The sequence below is a fragment of the Phaenicophaeus curvirostris genome, unplaced genomic scaffold (genome assembly GCF_032191515.1).
Source record: "Phaenicophaeus curvirostris isolate KB17595 unplaced genomic scaffold, BPBGC_Pcur_1.0 scaffold_75, whole genome shotgun sequence".
NCBI classification, from domain to species: Eukaryota; Metazoa; Chordata; class Aves; order Cuculiformes; family Cuculidae; genus Phaenicophaeus; species Phaenicophaeus curvirostris.
The window spans coordinates 626125-648735 of record NW_027206697.1 but is presented as its reverse complement, the minus strand read 5'-3'; the positions used below and the strand labels follow the sequence as shown (position 1 = coordinate 648735).

Below are 22611 nucleotides of genomic sequence, written 5' to 3'. Positions count from 1 at the left end.
TCTCGGGGTGGTTCTGGGGTGTCCCTCACATCACAGTCGCACAGCAGGGCTGGGGGTCCTGCATTTTGGGGGGGTCTGGGGGCTTTTGGGGTGCTTTTTGGGGTCTCGGGGGGTCAGGGTGTTTTAGGGGTGTCTCGGGGGGGTTTTGGGGTGTCCCTCACGTCGCAGTCGCGCAGCAGGGCTGGGGGTCCTGCAGTTGGGGGGTGTCTGGGGGCTTTTGGGGTGCTCTTTGGGGTCTTGGGGGGGTCAGGGTGTTTCGGGGGTGTCTCGGGGGGTTTCGGGGTGCCCCTCACGTCGCAGTCGCGCAGCAGGTCCTCGATGCGGGTCGGGGTGGCGCTGGGGTCGCAGGCGAAGCGGCGCCGCATCTTCTCCTCCGTCTGGCGCAGGAACGACGCCGCCTCCTCCACCTCCGAGAAGAACTTGGGGGGCAGGGGGGGGGCGGGAGGTCAGCGGGGACCCCAAAACACACCAAAAACACCAAAACGCCCCCAAAAACCACCTAAACCCCCCCAACTGCCCCCCAAACCCCAAAATTCTTAAACCAAAAAGATGCCAAAGCACCCCAAAAACCCCTAAAACCCCCCAAATCCCCTAAAATCCCCAAAGCCCCTAAAATCCCCAAACCCCCTAAAATCCCCAAAACCCCCAAAACCCCCTAAAACCCCCCAAAACCACCAAAAGGCCCCAAAATCCCTCAAAACCCCCAAACACCCCAAAGCCCCAAAACCCGAACGCCTCCCAAAAACTCCCCAAAGCCACCAAACCCCCCGAACCCCCAAAACCCCCAAAACCTCCAGAAGCCCCCAAGATCCCCCAAATCTCTCAAAACCCCCAAATCGCCTCAAAACCCTCAAGCCCCCCCAAAAACCCCCAAATTTCCCAAACAGCCCCAAGCTCCCCAAAACGCCTCAAAAACCCCAAAACCCCCCAAACGCCTCAAAACCCCAAAATGCCCCAAAATCCCCAAAATGCCCCAAAATACCCCAAAACCCCTAAAACCCCCAAATGCCCCCAAACCCCTAAAACCCCCCAAAACCCCCTAAATCCTCCAAAACCCCCCAACCCCCTCAAACCCCCCAAAACCTCCAAGACCCCCAAAATGCCTCAAAATGCCCCCAAACCCCTCAACCCCCCCCAAAACGTCCCCGGGGTACCTGGAAGTAGGCGCCGTTCTCCTTGAGATGCGCCTCCACGCAGCAGCAGAGCTGCAGCATCCAGCCCCACTGCGTCTGCAGCGCCGCATGGAACGCCTGCAACCCCCCAGCAACCACCAGTCGCACCAGTCCCAGCCCCAAACTGGGACCAGTCACACCAGTACTGGCCCCAAACTGGTCCCAGTGACACCAGTCCCAGCCCCAAACTGGTCCCAGTCACACCAGTCCCAGCCCCACTGCATCTGCAGCGCCGCATGGAACGCCTGCAACCCCCCAGCAACCACCAGTCACACCAGTACCAGCCCCAAACTGGGACCAGTCACACCAGTCCCAGCCCCAAACTGGTCCCAGTCACACCAGTCCCAGCCCCACTGCGTCTGCAGCGCCGCATGGAACGCCTGCAACCCCCCAGCAACCACCAGTCACACCAGTCCCAGCCCCAAACTGGTCCCAGTCACATCAGTACCAGCCCCAAACTGGGACCAGTCACACCAGTCCCGACCCCAAACTGGTCCCAGTCACACCAGTCCCAGCCCCAAACTGGGACCAGTCGCACCAGTACCGGCCCCACTGCGCCTGCAGCGCCGCATGGAACGCCTGCAACCCCGCAGCAACCACCAGTCACACCAGTACCAGCCCCAAACTGGGACCAGTCACACCAGTCCCAGCCCCACTGCGCCTGCAGCGCCGCATGGAACGCCTGCAACCCCCCAGCAATAACCAGTTGCACCAGTCCCGGCCCCAAACTGGTCCCAGTGACACCAGTCCCAGCCCCGAGCTGGCTCCAGCTGCGGCCGCAGTCCCACCTCGAGCGTGTTGCGCGCCGGGTGCTCCTCGCGCAGCAGCCGCTCGGCCTCGCTCTGCAGCTCCTTGATGCGGCTCTCGCGCTGCTCCAGCTCCCGCATCAGCGCCTGCGGCGGGGAGCACGTCAGCCTGCGCCCGCACACACGCGCCTGCATGCGAGTCTGCACGTCTGCAGGCGTGTGCACGCGCTCAGGTGCGTGTCTGTGCGTGTCTGTGCACCCAGGTATGCGCACGTGTCTGCATTTCTGCATTTCTACATGCGTGTGCATGCGTGTGTATGCATTCATCTGTGTGCAGGGGGGCATGTGCATCTGTTTACATGCATGTGCATGCGTGTGCATGCGCTCAGGTGTGTGCACGTGCATGTTTCTGCACCCAGGTATGCGCACCTGTGCGCATTCCTGCATGCAAGCGCATTCATGTGCAGGTATTTGCACGTGTGTGCACGTGTGCATGTATGTCTCTGGCTGTGCACGCGCGTGTGCAAGCGTGTGCGCCCCGTGCATGCGTGTGCATGCATGGCAGACTGAGTATCCAGGTGTTTACATGCGTGTGCAACTCCGTGCATGCATGTGTGTGAGGATCCAGGTGTTAGCATGCATGAAAGAGTGAGCATGCAGGTGTTTGCATGCGTGTGCATGCGCGTGCAACCGCGTGCATGCGTATCCAGGTGTTTGGATGCGTGTGCACGCGCAGGAGGGCCGCACGCACCGAGTAGGCGTCCTTCTTGGGGCGCAGGCAGGGGTTGCGGTGGCTCCAGTCGAAGTGCAGCTCCTCCTCCTCGCGCTCGCTCAGCCACAGCAGCTGCGCCGTCGCGCCGCTCACGAAGCCCTGCAGGCTCTCCAGGTGCTGCAGCCGCGCCTGCGACGCGCTCTGAGGGGGGAGAACGCGGCCATGGGGGGTGCGGCTGCACCCCCTGCAGCCCCACCCCATGCACCCCCAGCAGCCCCTGCACCCCCAGCATCCCCTGCATCCCCTGCACCCCCAGCATCCCCTGCATCCCCTGCACCCCCAGCACCCCCTGCACCCCCTGCAGCCCCTGCATCCCCTGCACCCCCAGCACCCCCTGCAGCCCCTGCAGCCCCTGCATCCCCTGCAGCCCCTGCACCCCCAGCATCCCCTGCAGCCCCTGCAGCCCCCACACCCCCTGCAGCCCCTGCAGCCCCTGCACCCCCTGCAGCCCCTGCACCCCCAGCATCCCCTGCACCCCCTGCAGCCCCTGCATCCCCTGCACCCTCTGCAGCCCCAGCACCCCCAGCATCCCCTGCACCCCCTGCATCCCCTGCACCCCCTGCAGCCCCAGCATCCCCTGCACCCCCCGCATGCGCCGCTCACCACCAGGTTGCCGTACTGCAGCTCCAGGTTGCCCAGCAGGTCGCGGTAGGAGCCGCGGGCGCTCGGCGAGAGCTGCGCCTGCAGGGCCCACAGAGACCCCGGGGACCCCGAAATTAGGGGTGAGGGAACCCCAGGACCCCTCCAGAACCCCACGATTAGGGGGGTGAGGGAACCCCAGGACCCCTCTGGGACCCCAAGGTAAGGGGTGAGGGAGCACCAGCTCCCCTCAGGAACCCCAAGATAAGGGGTGAGGGAACCCCAGGATCCCAAGATAAAGGGTGAGGGACCCCCAGCTCCCCTCAGGGACCCCAAGATTAGGGGTGAGGGAACCCCAGGACCCCAAGATAGAGGGTTAGGGACCCCCAGGACCCCTCTGGGACCCCAAGATAAGGGGTGAGGGACCACCAGCTCCCCTCAGAGACCCCAAGGTAAGGGGTGAGGGCCCCCAGGACCCCTCTGGGACCCCAAGATAAGGGGTGAGGGACCCCAGGACCCCAAGATAGAGGGTTAGGGACCCCCAGGACCCCTCAGGGACCCCAAGATTAGGGGTGAGGGACCCCAGGACCCCAAGATAAAGGGTGAGTGACCCCAGGACCCCTCTGGGACCCCAAGGTAAGGGGTGAGGGACCACCAGGACCCCTCAGGGACCCCAAGATAAGGGGTTAGGGACCCCCAGGACCCCTCTGGGACCCCAAGATAAGGGGTGAGGGACCACCAGCTCCCCTCAGGGACCCCAAGGTAAGGGGTGAGGGACCCCAGGACCCCTCAGGGACCCCAAGATTAGGGGTGAGGGACCCCAAGATTAGAGGTGAGGGCCCCCCAGGACCCCTCCAGAACCCCACGATTAGGGGTGAGGGAACCCTAGCACCCCAAGATAAAGGGTGAGGGACCCCAGGACCCCTCTGAGACCCCAAGATTAGGGGTGAGGGAACCCCAGGACCCCAAGATAAAGAGTGAGGGAACCCCAGGACCCCAAGATAAAGAGTGAGGGACCCCCAGACCCATCAGGGACTCCAAGATAAGGGGTGAGGGACCCCCAGGGACCCCACGATGAGGGGTGAGGGATCCTCAGAACCCCAAGATAAAGGGTGAGGGACCCCAGGACCCCTCTGGGACCCCAAGATAAGGGGTGAGGGATCCCCAGGACCCCGAGCGAAGGTGTGAGGGACCCCCCCAAGGAGCCGGGCGCCCACCTCGTCGGCGCGGGCTCGCTCGACCTTGGTGCGGAAGGCGTGGACGTCGCGGTGCAGGCTGCGGTGGGCGGCCAGCTGCGCCTCCACCGAGGGCAGGTCCGCGCCCCACTCGGCCGCCGCCACGCGCCGCAGGTTCTCGTCCACCCAGGCCAGCAGGTCCTGCAGGTAGCGCCGCGGAGCCTCCGCCTGCACCCGCTGCAGCGGGGCCCCCGCAGCCCCCGCAGCCCCCGCAGCCCCCGCCTGCAGCCGCAGGTTGTACTCGGTGCGGATCGACACCAGCCGCTCGTGCAGGCGGTACACGCTGCGGGGAGAGAGGGGGGTCAGGGGGCAACAAGGGGGGGCACGGGGGGCAATAGTGGGGAATTGGGGGGCAATAGTGGGGAGTTAGGGGGTAAAAAGGGGGAATTGGGGGGCAATAGTGGGGAATTGGGGGGCAATAGTGGGGAGTTAGGGGGTAAAAAGGGGGAATTGGGGGGCAATAGTGGGGAATTGGGGGGTAAAAGGGGGTAACGGGGGGCAATAGTGGGGAATTGGGGGGCAATAGTGGGGAGTTAGGGGGTAAAAGGGGGGAATTGGGGGGCAATAGTGGGGAATTGGGGGTAATAGGGGGGAATTGGAGGAGATTGGGGGGTAGTAAGGGGGAATTGGGGGGCAATAGTGGGGTATTGGGGGCAATGGGGGGGCAAGGGGGGCAATAAGGGGGAATTGGGGGGCAATAGGGGGTAATAGTGGGGAATTGGGGGAGAATTGGGGGGCAATAGTGGGGAATTAGGGGGTAATAGGGGCAAGGGGGGGGCAAGGGGGGCAATAAGGGGGAATTGGGGGGCAATAGGGGGTAATAGTGGGGAATTGGGGGGGAATAGTGGGGAATTGGGGGTAACAGGTGGGAATTGGAGGGAATTGGGGGGCAATAGTGGGGTATTGGGGGCAATAGGGGGCAATGGGGGGGCAAGGGGGGCAATAAGGGGGAATTGGGGGGCAATAGGGGGTAATAGTGGGGATTTGGGGGGGAATTGGGAGGCAATAGTGGGGAACTGGGGGGAAATAAGGGGAATTGGGGGGCAATAGTGGGGAATTAGGGGGAATAGGGGGGAATGAGGGGCAATAGGTAGGAACTGGGGGGCAATAGTGGGGAATTGGAGGCAGTAGGGGGGAGTTCGGGGGGAATTGAGGGGCAATAAGGGGGAATTGGGGGGCAAGAGTGCAGAGTTGGGGGGCAAAAGGTGGGAATTGGGGGGTAATAGTGGGGAATCGGCGGGCAATAGGGGGTAAGAAGTGGGAATTGGGGGGAGCTGGGGGGCCGTAGTGAGGAACTGTGAGGCAATAGTGGGGAATGGGGGGCAATAAGGGGGAATTGGGGGGCAATAGGGGGGAATGGGGGGGCAATAGGGGGCAATAGTGGGCAGTTGGGGGAATTGGGGGGCAATACTGGGGAATTGGGGGGCAATAAGGGGGAATTAGGGGGCAATCGTGGGGAACTGGAGGGCAATAGCGGGGAATTGGGGGGAATTGAGGAGCAATAGGGGGGAATTGGGGGAAATTGGGGGGCAATAGTGGGGAATTGGGGGGCAATAGGGGACAATAGGTGGGAGTTGGGAGGCAATAGAGGGAATTGGATTGTAATAAAGGGCAATTGGGGGCAATAGTGGAGAATTGGGGGGCAATGGGGGGAATTGGGGGGAATTGCAGGGCAATAGTGGGGAACTGGGGGGCAATAAGGGGGAACTGGGGGGCACTGTGGGGCTTTGGGGTCCCCGTGGGGTCCGTACCGCCGGTACATCTGCTCTCCCTGCGGGTGCCGCCCGTCCTTGAGCGTCTGCACGTCGGCAAAGAGCAGCCGCAGCGCCGCGTCCGCCCGGTCCAGGTCGCGCTCCACCTCGCCGGCCCGCGCCGCAGCCTTCCCCGACGCCACCTGCCGCAGCTCCTGCAACCCACGCGTGCCCCTCAGCCACCAGCGGGGACCCCTGCGCCTGCCGCTGCCACCCCCGCAGCCGGGATCCGCAGCTCGGACGCCTGCAGCCACCATCCCTGCAGCTGCAACTGGGACCCCTGCAGCTGCAACTGGGACCCCTGCAGCCGCATTCTGCAGCTCGGATGCCTGCAGCCACCATCCCTGCAGCTGCAACTGGGATCCCCACAGCCGGGATCTGCAACTGGGACACCTGCAGCTGCAACTGGGACCCCTGCAGCCGCATTCTGCAGCTCAGATGCCTGCAGCCACCATTCCTGCAGCTGCAACTGGGACCCCCGCAGCTGGGATCCACAACTGAGACCCCCGCAGCTGCAACTGGGACCCCCGCAGCCGGGATCTGCAGCTGGGACCCCCACAAGCTGCAGCTGCATGCTGGGAGCCTGCAGTGGGGCACTCACCGCCTGCAGCAGCGCGTCGGCCTGGTTGAGCTGCTCCTCGCAGAGCCCCGACTCCATCTGCAGCTTGGAGACGATGCGCTGCAGCCGCTCCAGCCTGCGGGACACGGCGGGGGTCAGCGGCACCCGGCCCCGAGCACGCTCCCATCCCGCTCCTTGTCCCACTCTGCCTCTTACCCCACTCCATTTCTTATCCCACTCCTTATCCCACTCCTTACCCCACTCCTCATCCCTCTGTACTCCCCACTCCCCTCCTTATCCCACCCCTTATCCCACCCCTTATCCTACCCCATTCCTTATCCCGCTCCCCATCCTGCTCCTTATCCCCCTCTACTCCTTTTCCCACTCCGTATCCCACTCCCCTCCATATCCCACCCCTTATCCCAGTCCTCATCCCTCTCCTTATCCTACCCCATTCCTTATCCCACTCTACTCCTTTTCCCACTCCCCTCATCCCATCCTATTCCACTCCCCATCCCACTCTCAATCCCATTCCTTATCCCACTCCATTTATTATCCCATTCCTTATCCTGCTCCACTTTTCCCACTGTCCATCCCACTCCTTTTCCCACTCCTTATCCCACTGTCCATCCCACTCCACTTCTTATCCCACTCCTTCTTATTCTTCTCCTTATCCAACTCTAGTCCTTGTCCCACTCCTTTTCCCACTCCTTATCCCACCCCACTTCTTATCCCGCCCCACTTATCCTGCTCCCCATCCCATTCCTTATCCCCTCTACTCCTTTTCCCACTCCTCATCCTGCTCCGCAACTTTTCCCACCCCTTTTCCCACTCCCACTCCACTTCTTATCCCATTCCTTATCCCACTCCTTATCCCACCCCACTCCTTATCCCACTCCCCATCCTGCTCCTTATCTCACTCCCCTCCTTATCCCACTCCTTATCCCACTCCATTTCTCATCCTACTCCTTATCCCACTCTCCATCCCACTCCTTATCCTGCTCCATTCTTATCCAACTCCTCATCCCACTCCACTCCCCATCCCATTCCTTTTCCCACTCCACTTATCCCATTCCTTACCCCACACCATTTCTTACCCCACTTCTTATCCCACTCCACCTCTAATCCTGCTCCACTTATCCCATTCCATTCCTCATCCCATTTCTTATCCCCCTCCACATCTTATCCCACTCCACTCATCCCACTCTATTCCTTATCCCACTTCTCCTCCTGCTCCACTTCTCCTCCCACTCCTTTTCCCACCCCTTTTTTCCACCCCCACGCCCCCCCCTTTTCCGCTCCCCCCTTTTTTCCACCCCCCCCCTTTTCCCGCTGCGGCGGCCGCTGGCAGCCGCGCATCCCGCCCGCGGGTTCCCGTCACCGGCCTCTCCAGCTCCGCGCGCAGCAGCTTCTCTCGCTCCAGCACGGCCACGTGCAGCTTCCCCCACTCCTTCTCCACGTCCAGCGGGTGGAACCCGGGGGGCACCGTCAGCTGCCCCGCCTGCACCGCGCCCTGCAACCCGCAGCGGCGCATTAGCCCACCCCAAGGGCCCCTGCAGCGCGCCCTGCAACCCGCAGCGGCGCATTAGCCCACCCCAAGGGCCCCTACGCTGCGCCCTGCAACCCGCAGCGGCGCATTAGCCCACCCCAAGGAGCCCCCAGAGCCCCTGCACCGCGCCCTGCAACCCGCAGCGGCGCATTAGCCCACCCCAAGGGCCCCTACGCTGTGCCCTGCAACCCGCAGCGGCGCATTAGCCCACCCCAAGGGCCCCTACGCTGCACCCTGCAACCCGCAGCGGCGCATTAGCCCACCCCAAGGGCCCCTGCACCGCACCCTGCAACCCGCAGCGACGCATTAGCCCATCCTGAGAGCCCCTGCACCGCGCCCTGCAACCCGCAGCGGCGCATTAGCCCACCCCCAGAGCCCCTGCGCCGCGCCCTGCAACCCGCAGCGACGCATTAGCCCATCCTGAGAGCCCCTGCACCGTGCCCTGCAACCTGCAGCGGCGCATTAGCCCACCCCAAGGGCCCCTACGCTGCGCCCTGCAACCCGCAGCGGCGCATTAGCCCACCCCAAGGGCCCCTACGCTGCACCCTGCAACCCGCAGCGGCGCATTAGCCCACCCCAAGGGCCCCTGCACCGCACCCTGCAACCCGCAGCGACGCATTAGCCCATCCTGAGAGCCCCTGCACCGCGCCCTGCAACCCGCAGCGGCGCATTAGCCCATCCTGAGAGCCCCTGCACCGCGCCCTGCAACCCGCAGCGGCGCATTAGCCCACCCCAAGGGCCCCTACGCTGCACCCTGCAACCCGCAGCGGCGCATTAGCCCACCCCAAGGGCCCCTACGCTGCGCCCTGCAACCCGCAGCGGCGCATTAGCCCACCCCAAGGGCCCCTACGCTGCACCCTGCAACCCGCAGCGGCGCATTAGCCCACCCCAAGGGCCCCTGCACCGCGCCCTGCAACCCGCAGCAGCGCATTAGCCCACCCCAAGGAGTCCCCAGAGTCCCTGCACCGTGCTCTGCAACCCGCACCGTCGCATCCCTGTGCCCCACGGAGACCCCAGAGCCCCCGCCCCGCAAGCAGAGCCCCCGCATCACCCGACCCCCAGCCCCTCAGGACCCCCGTCTCCCCAGGGCACCCAACCTCTCAGGACCCCCAGACCCGTGGGACCCCCAACCTCTTGGGATCTCTCTCCAGGACCCCCAACCTCTTGGAACCCCCAGACCCTTGGGACCTCCAGGACTCTCAACCTCTTGGAACGCCCAGATCATTGGGACCCCCAACCTCTTGGAACCCATTAAATCCCAACCACTTGGGACCCCCAACCTCTTGAGATCCTCAGACCCTTGGGACCCCAACTTCTTGGGACCTCCAGGGCCCCTAAGCTCTCAGGACCCCATGGATCTCAGCCTCCCGGGACCCCCAGACCTTTGGGACCCCCAACCTCTTGGAAATCATTAAATCCCAACCTCTCGGAACCCCTAGACCCTCAGGACTCCCAACCTCTTGGGACCCCCAGACCCTTGGGACCCCAACTTCTTGGGAATCCCAACCCCCCGGGACCCCCAACCTCGTGGAACCCCACGAATCCCAGCCCCTCGGGACCCCCAGGACCCCCCGTCGCGGCGCGCACCTCGAGGGCGTGGAAGATGGCCTTGGAGCGGCTCTTGTCGGCCTCCTTGGCCGGGAGCTCCGTCTCCTTGAACTTGAGGAACTGGCGCCACACGATCTGACAGAGACGGGGGGCACGGGGGCTCAGATGGGGGTCACAGGCCCCCTAGGGTGGTTGGGGGGGCTGAGATGGGGGGCACGGGACCCCAATGGGGGCTCAGATGGGGGGCACGGGACCCCCAGAGGGGGCTCAGAGGGGGTCACAGGACCCCTAGGGTGGTTGGGGGGCTGAGATGGGGGGCACGGGACCCCAATGGGGGCTCAGATGTGGGGCACAGCCCCCCACGGTAGTCGGGGTCCCCCCGCTGTCCCACCCCACGGCTCGTGGCAGCGGGAGTGGCGGCTGCGGGACTCGCCGTGACTCACCGGAGCCGAATGCGGCTGCGGCCGCATTCGGCTCCGGTGAGTCACGGCGAGTCCCCGGTGAGTCACGGTTTCCAGCCGCCTGAGTCACAGGGGCCCCCGGCTCCCCCACAGCCCCTCCTGGCAGCGACCGCAGCGCCCGCAGCCCTGGGGAGACGCCCATGCCAGGATGCAGCTGTGTGCCTGCAGGGGCTGGGGATGTGGAGGCTGCATCTGGGTATCTGCAGGGACTAGCAATGCCAGGGATGCAGCCCTGTGCCTGCAGGGACTGGGGATGCAGGGGCTGCATCCGTGTGCCTGCAGGGACTGGGGATGCAGGGGCTGCATCCGTGTGCCTGCAGGGACTGGGGATGCAGGGGCTGCATCTGTGCACCTGCAGGGACTGGGGATGTGGGGGCTGCATCCGTGTATCTGCAAGGACCAGTGATGCATCCGTGTGCCTGCAGGGACTAGCAATGCCAGGGATGCATCTCTGTGCCTGCAGGGACCGGGGATGCGGGGACTGCATCCGTGTGCCTGCAGGGACCAGTGATGCATCCGTGTGCCTGCAGGGGCTGGGGATGCGGGGGCTGCATCCGTGTGCCTGAAGGGACTAGCAATGCCAGGGATGCATCCGTGTGCCTGCAGGGACTGGGGATGCAGGGGCTGCATCTGTGTATCTGCAAGGACCAGTGATGCATCTGTGTGCCTGCAGGGACCAGTGATGCATCCGTGTGCCTGCAGGGGCTGGGAATGTGGGGGCTGCATCCATGTGCCTGCAGGGACTGGGGATGCAGGGGCTGCATCCGTGTGCCTGCAGGGGCTGGGGATGCAGGGGCTGCATCCGTGTGCCTGCAGGGGCTGGGGATGCATCCGTGTATCTGCAGGGACCAGTGATGCATCTGTGTGCCTGCAGGGACCAGTGATGCATCCGTGTGCCTGCAGGGACCAGTGATGCATCTGTGTGCCTGCAGGGGCTGGGGATGTGGGGGCTGCATCCATGTGCCCGCAGGGACTGGGGATGCAGGGGCTGCATCCGTGTGCCTGCAGGGACTAGCGATGCCAGGGATGCATCCCTGTGCCTGCAGGGGCTGGGGATGCAGGGGCTGCATCCGTGTACCTGCAGGGACCAGTGATGCATCTGTGTGCCTGCAGGGACCAGCGATGCATCTGTGTGCCTGCAGGGACCAGTGATGCATCTGTGTGCCTGCAGGGACCAGTGATGCATCCGTGTGCCTGCAGGGGCTGGGGATGCGGTGGCTGCATCCATGTGCCTGCAGGAAGCAGGGATGCCAGGGATGCATCTCTGTGCCTGCAGGGACTGGGGATGCAGGGGATGCATCCATGTGCCTGCAGGGACCAGCAATGCTGGGATGCATCTGAGTTCCTGCAGGGAGCAGGGATGCATCCATGTGCCTGCAGGGACTGGCAATGCCAGGGATGCATCTGTGCTCCTGCAGGGACCAGGGATGCATCCATGTTCCTGCAGCCACCAGCAATGCTGGGATGCATCCGTGTCTGTGCAGGGAGCAGGGATGCATCCGTGTGCCAGCAGGGACCAGGGACGCATCATGTTCCCACAGGGACCAGTGATTCCAGGGATGCATCTGGTGCACGCTGGGCACACGCACGCTGCGGGCTGGCTGAGCGCAGGCGCGTGGCGAGGCTGCAGCACGTGCCGAGGCTGCAGCGCGTGGCGAGGCTGCAGCGCGTGCCGAGGCTGCGCGGCCGCCGTCCCCGCGGTCTCCTCACCTCGATCTCCTCGAAGCTGGCGGGGAGGCGCGTGTCCTGGCAGAGCGCGGTGTGCTGCCGCATCCACTGCAGCAGCAGCGTCACCACCTCGTAGTACTCCTGCCAGCGCAGCTGCAGCTCCTGCTGGGGGGACGCGGTGCGTGGGGCGCAGGCGGCGAGGCGGGGGGGACCCTGCGCCCGCAGCCCCCGCAGCCCCCACGGTCCCCGCAGCCCCCACGGTCCCCGCAGCCCCCGCAGCCCCCGGAGCCCCCGCAGCCCCCGCAGCCCCCGCGCTCACGTTGGCGGCGCCGCTGTCCTGCAGCGCCGGGGCCCGCGGCATCGCGTCGTACAGCGACGACACGTAGGTGATGATGGATTTCTCGTCCGGCTGCGGAACGTCCACGTCTGAGGGGACACGGGGCGTCAGCAAGGGACACACGGACACGGGGGGGACGCATGGACATTGGGGACATGGGGACACACGGACATGGGGACACACGGACATGGAGAGGGGACAGGGACACAGGGACACACGGACACTGGGATATGGGATCGGGGACACAGGACATGAGGACATGGGGACACACGGACACTGGGCACAGGAAAAGGACACAGGGACGTGGGGACACGAGGACACTGGGACATGGGATTGGGGACATGGGGTGGGGACACAGGGACATGGGGACACACGGACACTGGGACACGGGATTGGAGACATGAGATGGGGACACACGGACACACGGACACTGGGACGTGGGATTGGGGACACAGGGACACTGGGACGTGGGATTGGGGACACAGGGACATGGGACACACGGACACTGGGACACAGGATAGGAGACATGAGATGGGGACGCAGGGACATGTGGACATGGGATGGGGACAGGGAGACACAGGGACACACGGACACTGAGACATGAGATTGGGACACGGGATGGGGACACAGGGACATGGAGACAGACAGACACGGGGACACAGGACAGGGACACAGGGATACAGGGACACACGGACATGGGATTGGGGACACAGGATGGGGACACAGGGACATGGGACACGCGGACATTGGGACACAGGATAGGAGACATGAGATGGGGACACAGGGACATGGGGACACAGGGACATGGGGACACAGGGACACAGGATGGGGACACAGGATTGAGGACAGGGGGACACACGGACACTGGGACACTGGGACATGGGACTGGGGACACGGGATGGGGACACACGGACATGGAGACAGACACTGGGACACAGGGACATGGGGACACAGGACAGGGACACAGGGATACAGGGACACACGGACACAGGGACATGGGATTGGGGACACAGGGACATGGGGACATGAGGACACACGGACATTGGGACACAGGATGGGGACATGGGGATACAGGGACACAGGATGGGGACACAGGATTGAGGACACGGGGACACACGGACACTGGGACATGGGATGGGGACGCAGGGACATGGGGACGCGGGGACCCACCTTCGGGGTCGAGCAGGCGGGTGACGCCCAGGTCGCGCTCGGCCACGGCGAACGCCTGGTCCAGGTTCTCCAGGTTGCTCTGCCGGTAAACTCGGGCCATGTCGATCAGCATGGGCCTGCGGGAACACCCGCCACACACCGTCAGCCACCGCCGGCCACCGGGGCCACCACGGGGCCACCACGGGGGCCACTGTCCACCAGGAACCACCACAGGGGCCTCATGGTGGCCACTCTCCACCAGGACCCACTGGGGCCACCACGGGGACCCCACAGTGGCCACTGTCCATCAGGACCCACTGGGGCCACCACAGGGACCTCATGGTGGCCACTCTCCACCAGGACCCTCTGTGGACACCACGGGGACCCCACAGTGGCCACTGTCCACCAGGACTCACCACAGGGACCTCATGGTGGCCACTCTCCATCAGGACCCATTGGGGCCACCACAGGGACCCCACGGTGGCCACTGTCCACCAGGACTCACCACAGGGGCCTCATGGTGGCCACTCTCCACCTGGACCTGACGGGGCCACCACAGGGACCCCACGGTGGCCAGGAGAGGGGCTGGGCCAGTGGCCAGGACACACTTGGCGGCCACACTGGCACCAAGGACCCGTGGCGGCCAGGACAGGGACCATGCTGGTGGCCACTCTCATACCAGGACCCCGTAGTGACCAAGATAAGGTCTGAGCCAGTGGCCAGGACACACTTGGTGGCCACTCCAGTACCAGGGATCACACTGGTGGCCACGACAGGGATGGTGCTGGTGGTCACTCTCATACCAGGACCCCAAGGTGGCCAGGACAGGGACCTCACGGTGGTCACTCTGATAGCAGGACCCCACCGGGGCCAGGACAGGGGCTGGGCTAGTGGCCAGGACATACTTGGTGGCCACAGTGGCACCAGGGATGCCACGGCGGCCAGTACGGGGACCACGCTGGTGGCCACGCTGGTACCAGGAGCGGGTGGTGGCCGGTGGCCAGCGTTGGCGCGTGGCACGGGGCGCGGCACGGGGCCTGCAGGGACTCGGCGTCCCCGGCACGCGGCGGCAGCACCACCGCGCCCACACGGCCCCGCGGAGCGTGGGACGAGGAACGCGGCGCTGCCGGCACCGGGAACGCGCCGGGACACGCCGGGAATGGGAACGGCACTGACGGAGCAAGGCCAGCCCGCGCTCCGCAACCAGGAGGAGGAGGAGGAGGAGGAGGAGGAGGAGGAGGAGGAGGAGGAGGAGGAATGGAGGTGGAGAAGGAGAAGGAGAAGGAGAAGGAGAAGGAGAAGGAGAAGGAGAAGGAGAAGGAGAAGGAGAAGGGGTGTGAATGGAGAAGGAGAAGGTGGAGATGGGAGATGAGAGATGGTAGATGGAGATGGTGAGGGAGAAGATGGGATGGGGATAAAGGAGATGGAGATGATGGAGAAGGAGAAGATGGAGGAGGAGAAAGAGGAGGAGGAGGAGGGAGAAGATGGAGATGGTGAGGAAGATGGTGAGGAAGAAGATGGATGGGGTTGAGGGAGATGGAGAAGAAGGAGATGGAGGAGGTGGAGAAGGAGAAGTTGAAGTTGAAGGGGTGTGAATGGAGAAGGAGAAGGTGGAGATGGGAGATGAGAGATGGTAGATGGAGATGGTGAGGGAGAAGATGGGATGGGGATGAAGGAGATGGAGATGATGGAGAAGGAGGAGATGGAGGTGATGGAGAATGAGGAGAGGGAGAGGGAGGAGATGGGACCCTCCTGGCACCACCACCTACTTGTGCCGGTGGATGATGGCGTTGAAGAGGCGGCCGTCGCGCCAGCTGGTGGTGAAGTTGTCGCAGCGCAGCCCCTGGTAGCCCTCGACCATGCGCTGTGACCACAGCAGCAGCTTCTCCTTGGCCGTCATGTCCTCCGACTGCCCCGACACCTGGATGTCCGAGATCTGCCCCCACCCCACGCGTCACCGGCAACGCCGGGGAACCAACCGGCACGGCGCCGGGATCATCATCATCATCACCAACACCATCACCGCTACTCCAACCTCCCACCACCAGCACCATCCCCACCAAGGTCCTCACCTCGTTCCCACCACCCCAACCTCCTGGCACCATCACTGGCACCATCATCACCATCTCCAGCCTCCAACACCACCTCCCTCAGCGTGTTCCCACCACCCCAACCTCCCAGCACCATCAGCATCTCCACCATCGCCACCAACCCAACCACCTCTCACCATCACCATCTCCACCATTCCCACCATTCCAACCTCCCACCACCATCTCCACCACCCCCAGCCTCCACCACCATCTCCTTTACTGTGTCCCCACCACCTCAACCTCCTCTCACCATCACCATCTCCACCACCCCAACATCCCAGCACCACCAGCCCCATCCCCAGCACCATCTCCACCATCTCCAGCCTCCACCACCACCTCCCTCACCATGTTCCCACCACCCCAACCTCCTGGTACCATCACCATTATCTCCATCATCTCCAGCCTCCGCCACCACCTCCTTTACCATCTTCCCACCACCTCAACCTCCTCTCACTATCATCACCATCACCATCTCCACCACCTCCACCACCCCCAATCTCCACCACCACCTCCTTTGCCACGTTCCCACCACCTCAGCCTCCTCTCACCATCATCATCTCCACCATGACCATGACCATTTCCACCATCCCAACCTCCCAGCACCATCTCCACCATCTCCAGCCTCCACCATCACCTCCTTGACCGTGTTCCCATCACCCCAACCTCCCAGCACCATCAGCATCTCCACCATCACCATCTCCACCATTCCCACCATTCCAACCTCCCACCACCATCTCCACCACCCCCAGCCTCCACCACCATCTCCTTTACTGTGTCCCCACCACCTCAACCTCCTCTCACCATCACCATCACCACCATCTCCACCATCCCAGCACCACCAGCCCCATCGCCAGCACCATCTCCACCATCTCCAGCCTCCACCACCACCTCCCTCACCATGTTCCCACCACCCCAACCTCCTGGTACCATCACCATTATCTCCATCATCTCCAGCCTCCACCACCACCTCCTTTACCATCTTCCCACCACCTCAACCTTCTCTCACCATCATCATCATCACCGTCGTCTCCACCATTCCCACCATCCCGACCTCCCACAACCATCTCCACCATCCACAGCCTCCACCACCACCTCCTTTACTGTGTCCCCATCACCCCAACCTCCTGGCACCATCATCACCATCACCATCATCCCCAACCTCCCAGCACCATCTCCTTTACCACGTTCCGAGCACCCCAACCTCCTGGCACCACCATCCCCACCATCCCCACCACCCCCAGCCTCCACCACCACCTCCTTCACCATGTTCCCATCACCCCAACCTCCTCTCACCATCACCATCTCCCCCAACCCAACCTCCCAGCACCATCTCCACCACCCGCAGCCTCCACCACCCCCTCCTACCCCGTGTTCCCCCCACCCCGCTGCCCCCCGTCCCCCTGCGGTGCCCCCGGTGCTTCCGGCACCTGGAAGTGCAGGATGATGGTCCAGATGAGCCCCAGGGTGAGCTTGGGGTTCCCGTCGGCGATGTCATCGTTGCGGATGTTCACCAGCTTCACCTGCGGGGCCGGGCGCCGCGTCACCCACGGCTCCCCGGGGCCGTGCCGGGGCTCACCGGGGGCTGTGCCGGGGTTCACCGGGGGCCGTGCCGGGGCTCCCCGGGGTCACCACCACGCCCCGACCACCACTCACCTGCCGGTGCTTCAGGTAGTTGAGCGCGATCTGCACGTTCTGCAGCTTGTGGAAGCGCATGCGGCCCTTCTCGCGCGGCTGCGGGGACACGCGGCGTCAGCGCCACGAGGCACGCGCCGGAGCGGCCCCCGCTGCGCCCCCCAAACCGCCCCGCAGCCGGCGACGACGCCGCCGCCACCCCACGCGCCCCACGTCGCGCCCTCGACGCCTCCCGCCTGCAGCGACGCTCTCGCCCCACGGCACCGCGCGGTCGCTGGGTCTCGGCCGCGCTGCCGCGTGCGGCGTCGGCGCGTGCGGCGCCGCCGGCACTCACCAGGCGCAAGTTCCGGATGACGTCGCGCTCCCGGGGCTGCGGCGCGCGCGGCGCAAAGAGAGGAAGGAGCAGGAGGGGGCGGCAGCGGCGACGCCAGGACCCGGCGAAGCAGAGAGGGCACCAAAGCAAAGACACGTTAGAGGCGGCTGCGGGGAGGGAGGCGGTGGGGATGCAGCAATGCAGGCGGGTGGCAGTGGGGCTGCAGCGATGCGACGTGGCTGGGTGGCAGTGGGGCTGTGACACTGCGACGCAGCAGGGTGGCAGTGGGGACACAGCACTGCGACGCAGCAGGGTGGCAGTGGGGACACAGCACTGCGACGCAGCAGGGTGGCAGTGGGGCTGCGGCGCTGCGACGCGGCTGGGTGGCAGTGGGGCTGTGACGCTGCGACGCGGCTGGGTGGCAGTGGGGCTGCAGTGATGCGACGCGGCTGGGTGGCAGTGGGGCTGGGATGCTGTGACGCAGCAGGGTGGCAGTGGGGACACAGCGCTGTGACGCAGCTGGGTGGCAGTGGGGCTGCAGTGATGCGACGCGGCTGGGTGGCAGTGGGGCTGCGACGCTGCGACGCAGCAGGGTGGCAGTGGGGACGCAGTGATGCAACGTGGCTGGGTGGCAGTGGGGCTGCGACGCTGCGACGCAGCTGGGTGGCAGTGGGGCCGCAGTGATGCGACGTGGCTGGGTGGCAGTGGGGCTGCGGCATGGCTGGGTGGCAGTGGGGCTGTGATGCTGCAATGCAGCTGGCTGGCAGTGGGGCTGCGGCGCTGCGACGCGGCTGGGTGGCAGTGGGGCTGCAGCGCTGCGACGCGGCTGGGTGGCAGTGGGTCTGTGACACTGCGACGCGGCTGCATGGCAGTGGGGCTGTGACGCTGCGACGCGGCTGGGTGGCAGTGGGGCTGCAGCACGGTGACACGGCTGCGTGGCTGCAGAGCTGCAATGCGACAGGGCGTTGGGGGGGATGCAGCACTGCGACGCAGGTGGATGGATGGGGAGGTGGCGCAGCAATGCAGGTGGGTTGCGGCAGAGCCGCGACACAGGTCGGTGGCAGCGGGGATGCAGCGGTGGTGGGGCTGCGGCGCTGCGATGCGGCTGCGGGGCTGCAACGCAGGTGGGTGGTGGTTGGGATGCGGTTCCGCGATGCGGGTGGGTGGCAACGGGGCTGCGGCGTGGATGGGTGGCAGTGGGGTTGCGATGCTTGCAGGGCTGCAGGGCTGCAACGCAGGTAGGTGGGTGGCAGCGGGGCTGCAGCACTGCAATGCAGGTAGGTGGCGGTGGGGATGCGACGCAGGTGGGTGGCTTTGGGGTTGCAACGCTGCGACGCAGGTGGGTGGCGGTGGGGATGCGGCGCTGCGACGCAGGTGGGTGGTTTCGGGGATGCGGCGCAGCAATGCGGGTGGGGATGCGGCGCTGTGGCACGTGTGGATGGCACTGGGGCTGCAGCACCGCAGCGCAGGCGGGCGGCAGCGGGTATGCGACGCGGGGGGTGGCAGAGGGGCTGCGAAGCAGGAGAACAGAGAGAAGGCCGCGCGTGGCGGCGGCTGCGGCGTCGGTCGCGCCGCGGTACGTACCAGCGTGTCCCCCGAGAGCACCTCCAGCAGCGAGATGAGGTTGTGGCCGTCGCGCAGGTCCTCGTAGAGGTCGTTGACGTGGCGCTGCGCCTGCAGGAACCGCCGCCGCGGCGTCACCGGGGCGGCGCAGGCACCGGCACCACCAGCCCCCAACACCCCCCCGCAGCCCGAACCCAGCGCAGCCCCCGCGGCACCTACCTCTGCGCGCCGGTGCTGCGCCCACGCCAGGAGGAGAGACGCATGTTACCGCAGCCGCCGCGCCGCAGCACGCGGCATGCGGCCCCGGGCAGAGGGGCTGAGCCCCTACGGGGGACGGGGAGGGGGGGGGCTGCAGCCATGCAGCCGCAGGGGATGCAACGGGGCTGCTGCAGCGAGGCCGCAACGGGGCATGTGGAGGCCGGGGCGGCGCCGCAGCGGGCGCTGCAGCCGGGGATGCAACGGGGATGCAGAAGTGAGGCTGCAACGAGGCTGCGGCAGGGATGCAGCAGTGAGGCTGGGCTGGGGATGCAGTGATGGGGACGCAGCCCCGAGACCGCAGCGGGGCTGCAGCGGGGATGCTGCCGCGGGGATGCAGCAGCAAGGCTGCAACGGGGACGCTGCGATGGGGCTGCAGCGATCAGGCTGCAACAGGGCTGCAACAGTGAGGCTGTGATGTGGATGCTGCGATGGGGACGCAGCGATCAGGCTGCAACGAGGCTGCAGCAGGGGTGCTGCGATGCGGATGCGGTAACGAGGCTGCAACAGGCCTGCAGCGACAAGGCTGCAATGGGGCTGCAGCGGCTCTCGGGGCGGCGCGGGCTGCGGCTGCGGTTCTGCCGTACCTTGAGCAGGTGCTTGTTGACCCATTTGGTGAAGGTTTTCTTCTGCACGCGGTCGCGCTCATCTGCGGGAGAACAGCAGGGACGGAGCTCAGACCAGTCTAACCCAGTGCCGGACCAGTTCAGCCCAGTTCAGCCCAGTTCAGCTCGGCTCCAGCCCAGTTCCAGCCCAGAACAACCCAGTTCGGCTCAGTTCCAGCCCAGTCTAACCCAGTTCAGCCGAGTTCGGCTCAGTTCCAGTCCAGTTCAACCCAGTTCTAGCCCAGTTCCAGCTCAGTTCAACCCAGTTCAGCTCAGTTTCAGCCCAGTTCAGCCCAGTTCAGCTCAGCTCCAGACCAGTTCCAGCTCAGCTCCAGCTCAGCTCCAGCCCAGCTCAGCTCCAGCTCAGCTCCAGCCCAGCTCAACCCAGTTCCAGCCCAGTTCAACCCAGTTTGGCTCAGCCCAGCCCAGTTCAGCCAAGTTCGGCTCAGTTCCAGCCCAGTCTAACCCAGTTCAGCCCAGTTCAGCTCAGTTTCAACCCAGCTCCAGCCCAGCCTAACCCAGTTCAGCCCAGTCCAACCCAGTTCGGCTCAGCTCCAGCCCAGTTCAACCCAGTTTGGCTCAGCCCAGCTCAGTTCAACCCAGTTCCAGCTCAGTTCAACCCAGTTCCAGCCCAGTTCAGCTCAGTTCCAGCCCAGTCTAGCCCAGTTCAGCCCAGTTCAGCTCAGCTCCAGCCCAGTCTAGCCCAGTCTAGCCCAGTTCAGCCCAGCTCCAGCCCAGTCTAACCCAGTCCAGCTCACCTCCAGCCCAGTCTAACCCAGTTTGGCTCCCAAGGACCCACAGGCAGTGGGGCAGGCGTGGGGCAAGCCTCACCACGCTATGGGGCAGCTGTGGGGCAGGCCTGGACGCGCTATGGGGCAGCCGAGGGGCAGGAATGGCACCTCTGGGGCAGCTATGGGGCAGGTAGGGGTGGCAGCCACACCATGGGGCAGCTGTGGGGCAGCCGTGGGGCAGCTATGGGGCAGCTACGGGGCAGCTGGGGCAGCTGTGGGGCAGCCGTGGGGCAGCTATGGGGCAGCTGTGGGGCAGGTAGGGGTAGCAGCCACAGCATGGGGCAGCTGTGGGGCAGCCGTGGGGCAGCTGAGGCAGCTGTGGGGCAGCTATGGGGCAGGTAGGTGAGGCAGCCGCGCCGTGGGGCAGCCGTGGGGCAGGTATGGGGCAGGTAGGGGTGGCAGCCATGCCGTGGGGCAGCTGTGGAGCACCTATGGGGCAGGTAGGTGGGGCAGGTAGGGGTGTCAGCCACGCCGTGGGGCAGCTGTGGGGCAGCTATGGGGCAGCTGTGGGGTAGCTATGGGGTGGCAGCCACGCTGTGGGGTAGCTGTGGGGTAGCTATGGGGCAGCTATGGGGCATGTAGGGGTGGCAGCCACGCCATGGGGCAGCCATGGGGCAGCTGTGGGGCATGTAGGGGTGGCAGCCACGCCGTGGGGCAGCCGTGGGGCAGCTATGGGGCAGGTAGGGGTGGCAGCCACGCCGTGGGGCAGCTATGGGGCAGCTGAGGCAGCTGTGGGGCAGCTGTGGGGCAGCTATGGGGCAGGTAGGGGTGGCAGCCACACCATGGGGCAGCTATGGGGCAGGTAGGTGCGGCAGCCGCGCCGTGGGGCAGCTGTGGGGCAGGCATTGCCGCGCCGTGGGGCGTGGGAGGAAGCGCTCGCGCCGCCATGGGCACGGCGGGCGGCCAACGCCCCACGGCCCCCGTGCCCCACGGGCCAACGTGCGGCTGCCCCACACGGGGGGGGCTGCCCCACAGCTGGGGGGGGAGCCCTGCCCCACACGTACCTCAGCCCCACAGCTCCAACGTGTGGGGCTGCCCCATAGCCCGGCTGGGCACCGCCCCACATGGGGGGCTGCCCCATAGCGGGGGGGGGGGGGGGGGGACACACAGTGCTCTGCCGCACCCCACACCGCCCCCCAGGCGCCCCACAGCGAACCCCCCACCTCTCCTGCCCCCCATCTCCCCTCTCCCACCCCTCCTGCCCCCCATCTCCCCCCATCTCTCCTCTCCTGCCCCCATCTCCCCCCCATCTCCCCTCTCCCACCCCCCATGTCCCCCCCCACCTCTCCTGCCCCCCATCTCCCCCCTCCCCTCTCCTGCCCCCACCTCCCCTCCTCACCTCTCCTGCACCCCATCCCCCCCCCACCCCCCATGTCCCCCCCCACCTCTCCTACCCCCCATCTCCCCTCTCCTGCCCCCCCATCTCCTCCCTCCCCTCTCCCACCCCCCACGCCCCCCCTCACCTCTCCCACCCATCTCCCCTCTCTCCCCTCTCCTGCACCCCATGTCCCTCCCCTCACCTCTCCTGCCCCCCATCTCCCCTCTCCTGCCCCCCATCTCCCCCCATCAACTCTCCTGCCCCCCTCTCCCACCCTCCATGCCCCCCCCACCTCTTCTACCCCCCATCTCCCCTCTCCCCCCCCGCCCCCCATCTCCCCCCCTCCCCTCTCCTGCCCCCCCATCTCCCCCATCACCTCTCCTGCCCCCATCTCCCACCCCCCATGCCCCCCCCACCTCTTCTACCCCCCCATCTCCCCTCTCCCACCCCCCCTCACCTCTCCTGCCCCCCATCTCCCCCCCATCCCCTCTCCTGCCCCCCATCTCCCCTCTCCTGCC

At 65.5% G+C, this 22611-nt stretch overlaps 1 protein-coding gene across 11 annotated transcripts in view; it reads right to left on the bottom strand.

Annotated features, from left to right (window-relative positions):
* Positions 1–22611, bottom strand: part of PLEC (plectin) — an 84911-nt gene that overhangs the window by 23533 nt on the left and 38767 nt on the right. For 7 of the 11 annotated variants that reach the window (XM_069882048.1, XM_069882045.1, XM_069882046.1 and 4 more), the window contains 19 exons: positions 19967–20028; positions 19146–19235; positions 17583–17618; positions 17270–17347; positions 17044–17136; positions 15296–15462; positions 13548–13663; positions 12360–12466; positions 12083–12202; positions 9951–10046; positions 8200–8327; positions 6857–6950; positions 6256–6410; positions 4487–4787; positions 3294–3371; positions 2670–2831; positions 1961–2065; positions 1155–1250; positions 294–419 (listed from right to left, as the gene is read on the bottom strand). In XM_069882048.1, the coding sequence (XP_069738149.1) occupies positions 294–419; positions 1155–1250; positions 1961–2065; positions 2670–2831; positions 3294–3371; positions 4487–4787; positions 6256–6410; positions 6857–6950; positions 8200–8327; positions 9951–10046; positions 12083–12202; positions 12360–12466; positions 13548–13663; positions 15296–15462; positions 17044–17136; positions 17270–17347; positions 17583–17618; positions 19146–19235; positions 19967–20028 (2210 nt within the window). The remainder of the gene's footprint in view (positions 1–293; positions 420–1154; positions 1251–1960; positions 2066–2669; positions 2832–3293; positions 3372–4486; positions 4788–6255; positions 6411–6856; positions 6951–8199; positions 8328–9950; positions 10047–12082; positions 12203–12359; positions 12467–13547; positions 13664–15295; positions 15463–17043; positions 17137–17269; positions 17348–17582; positions 17619–19145; positions 19236–19966; positions 20029–22611) is intronic. The other 4 variants (XM_069882049.1, XM_069882056.1, XM_069882047.1 and 1 more) reach the window with 1 other exon arrangement.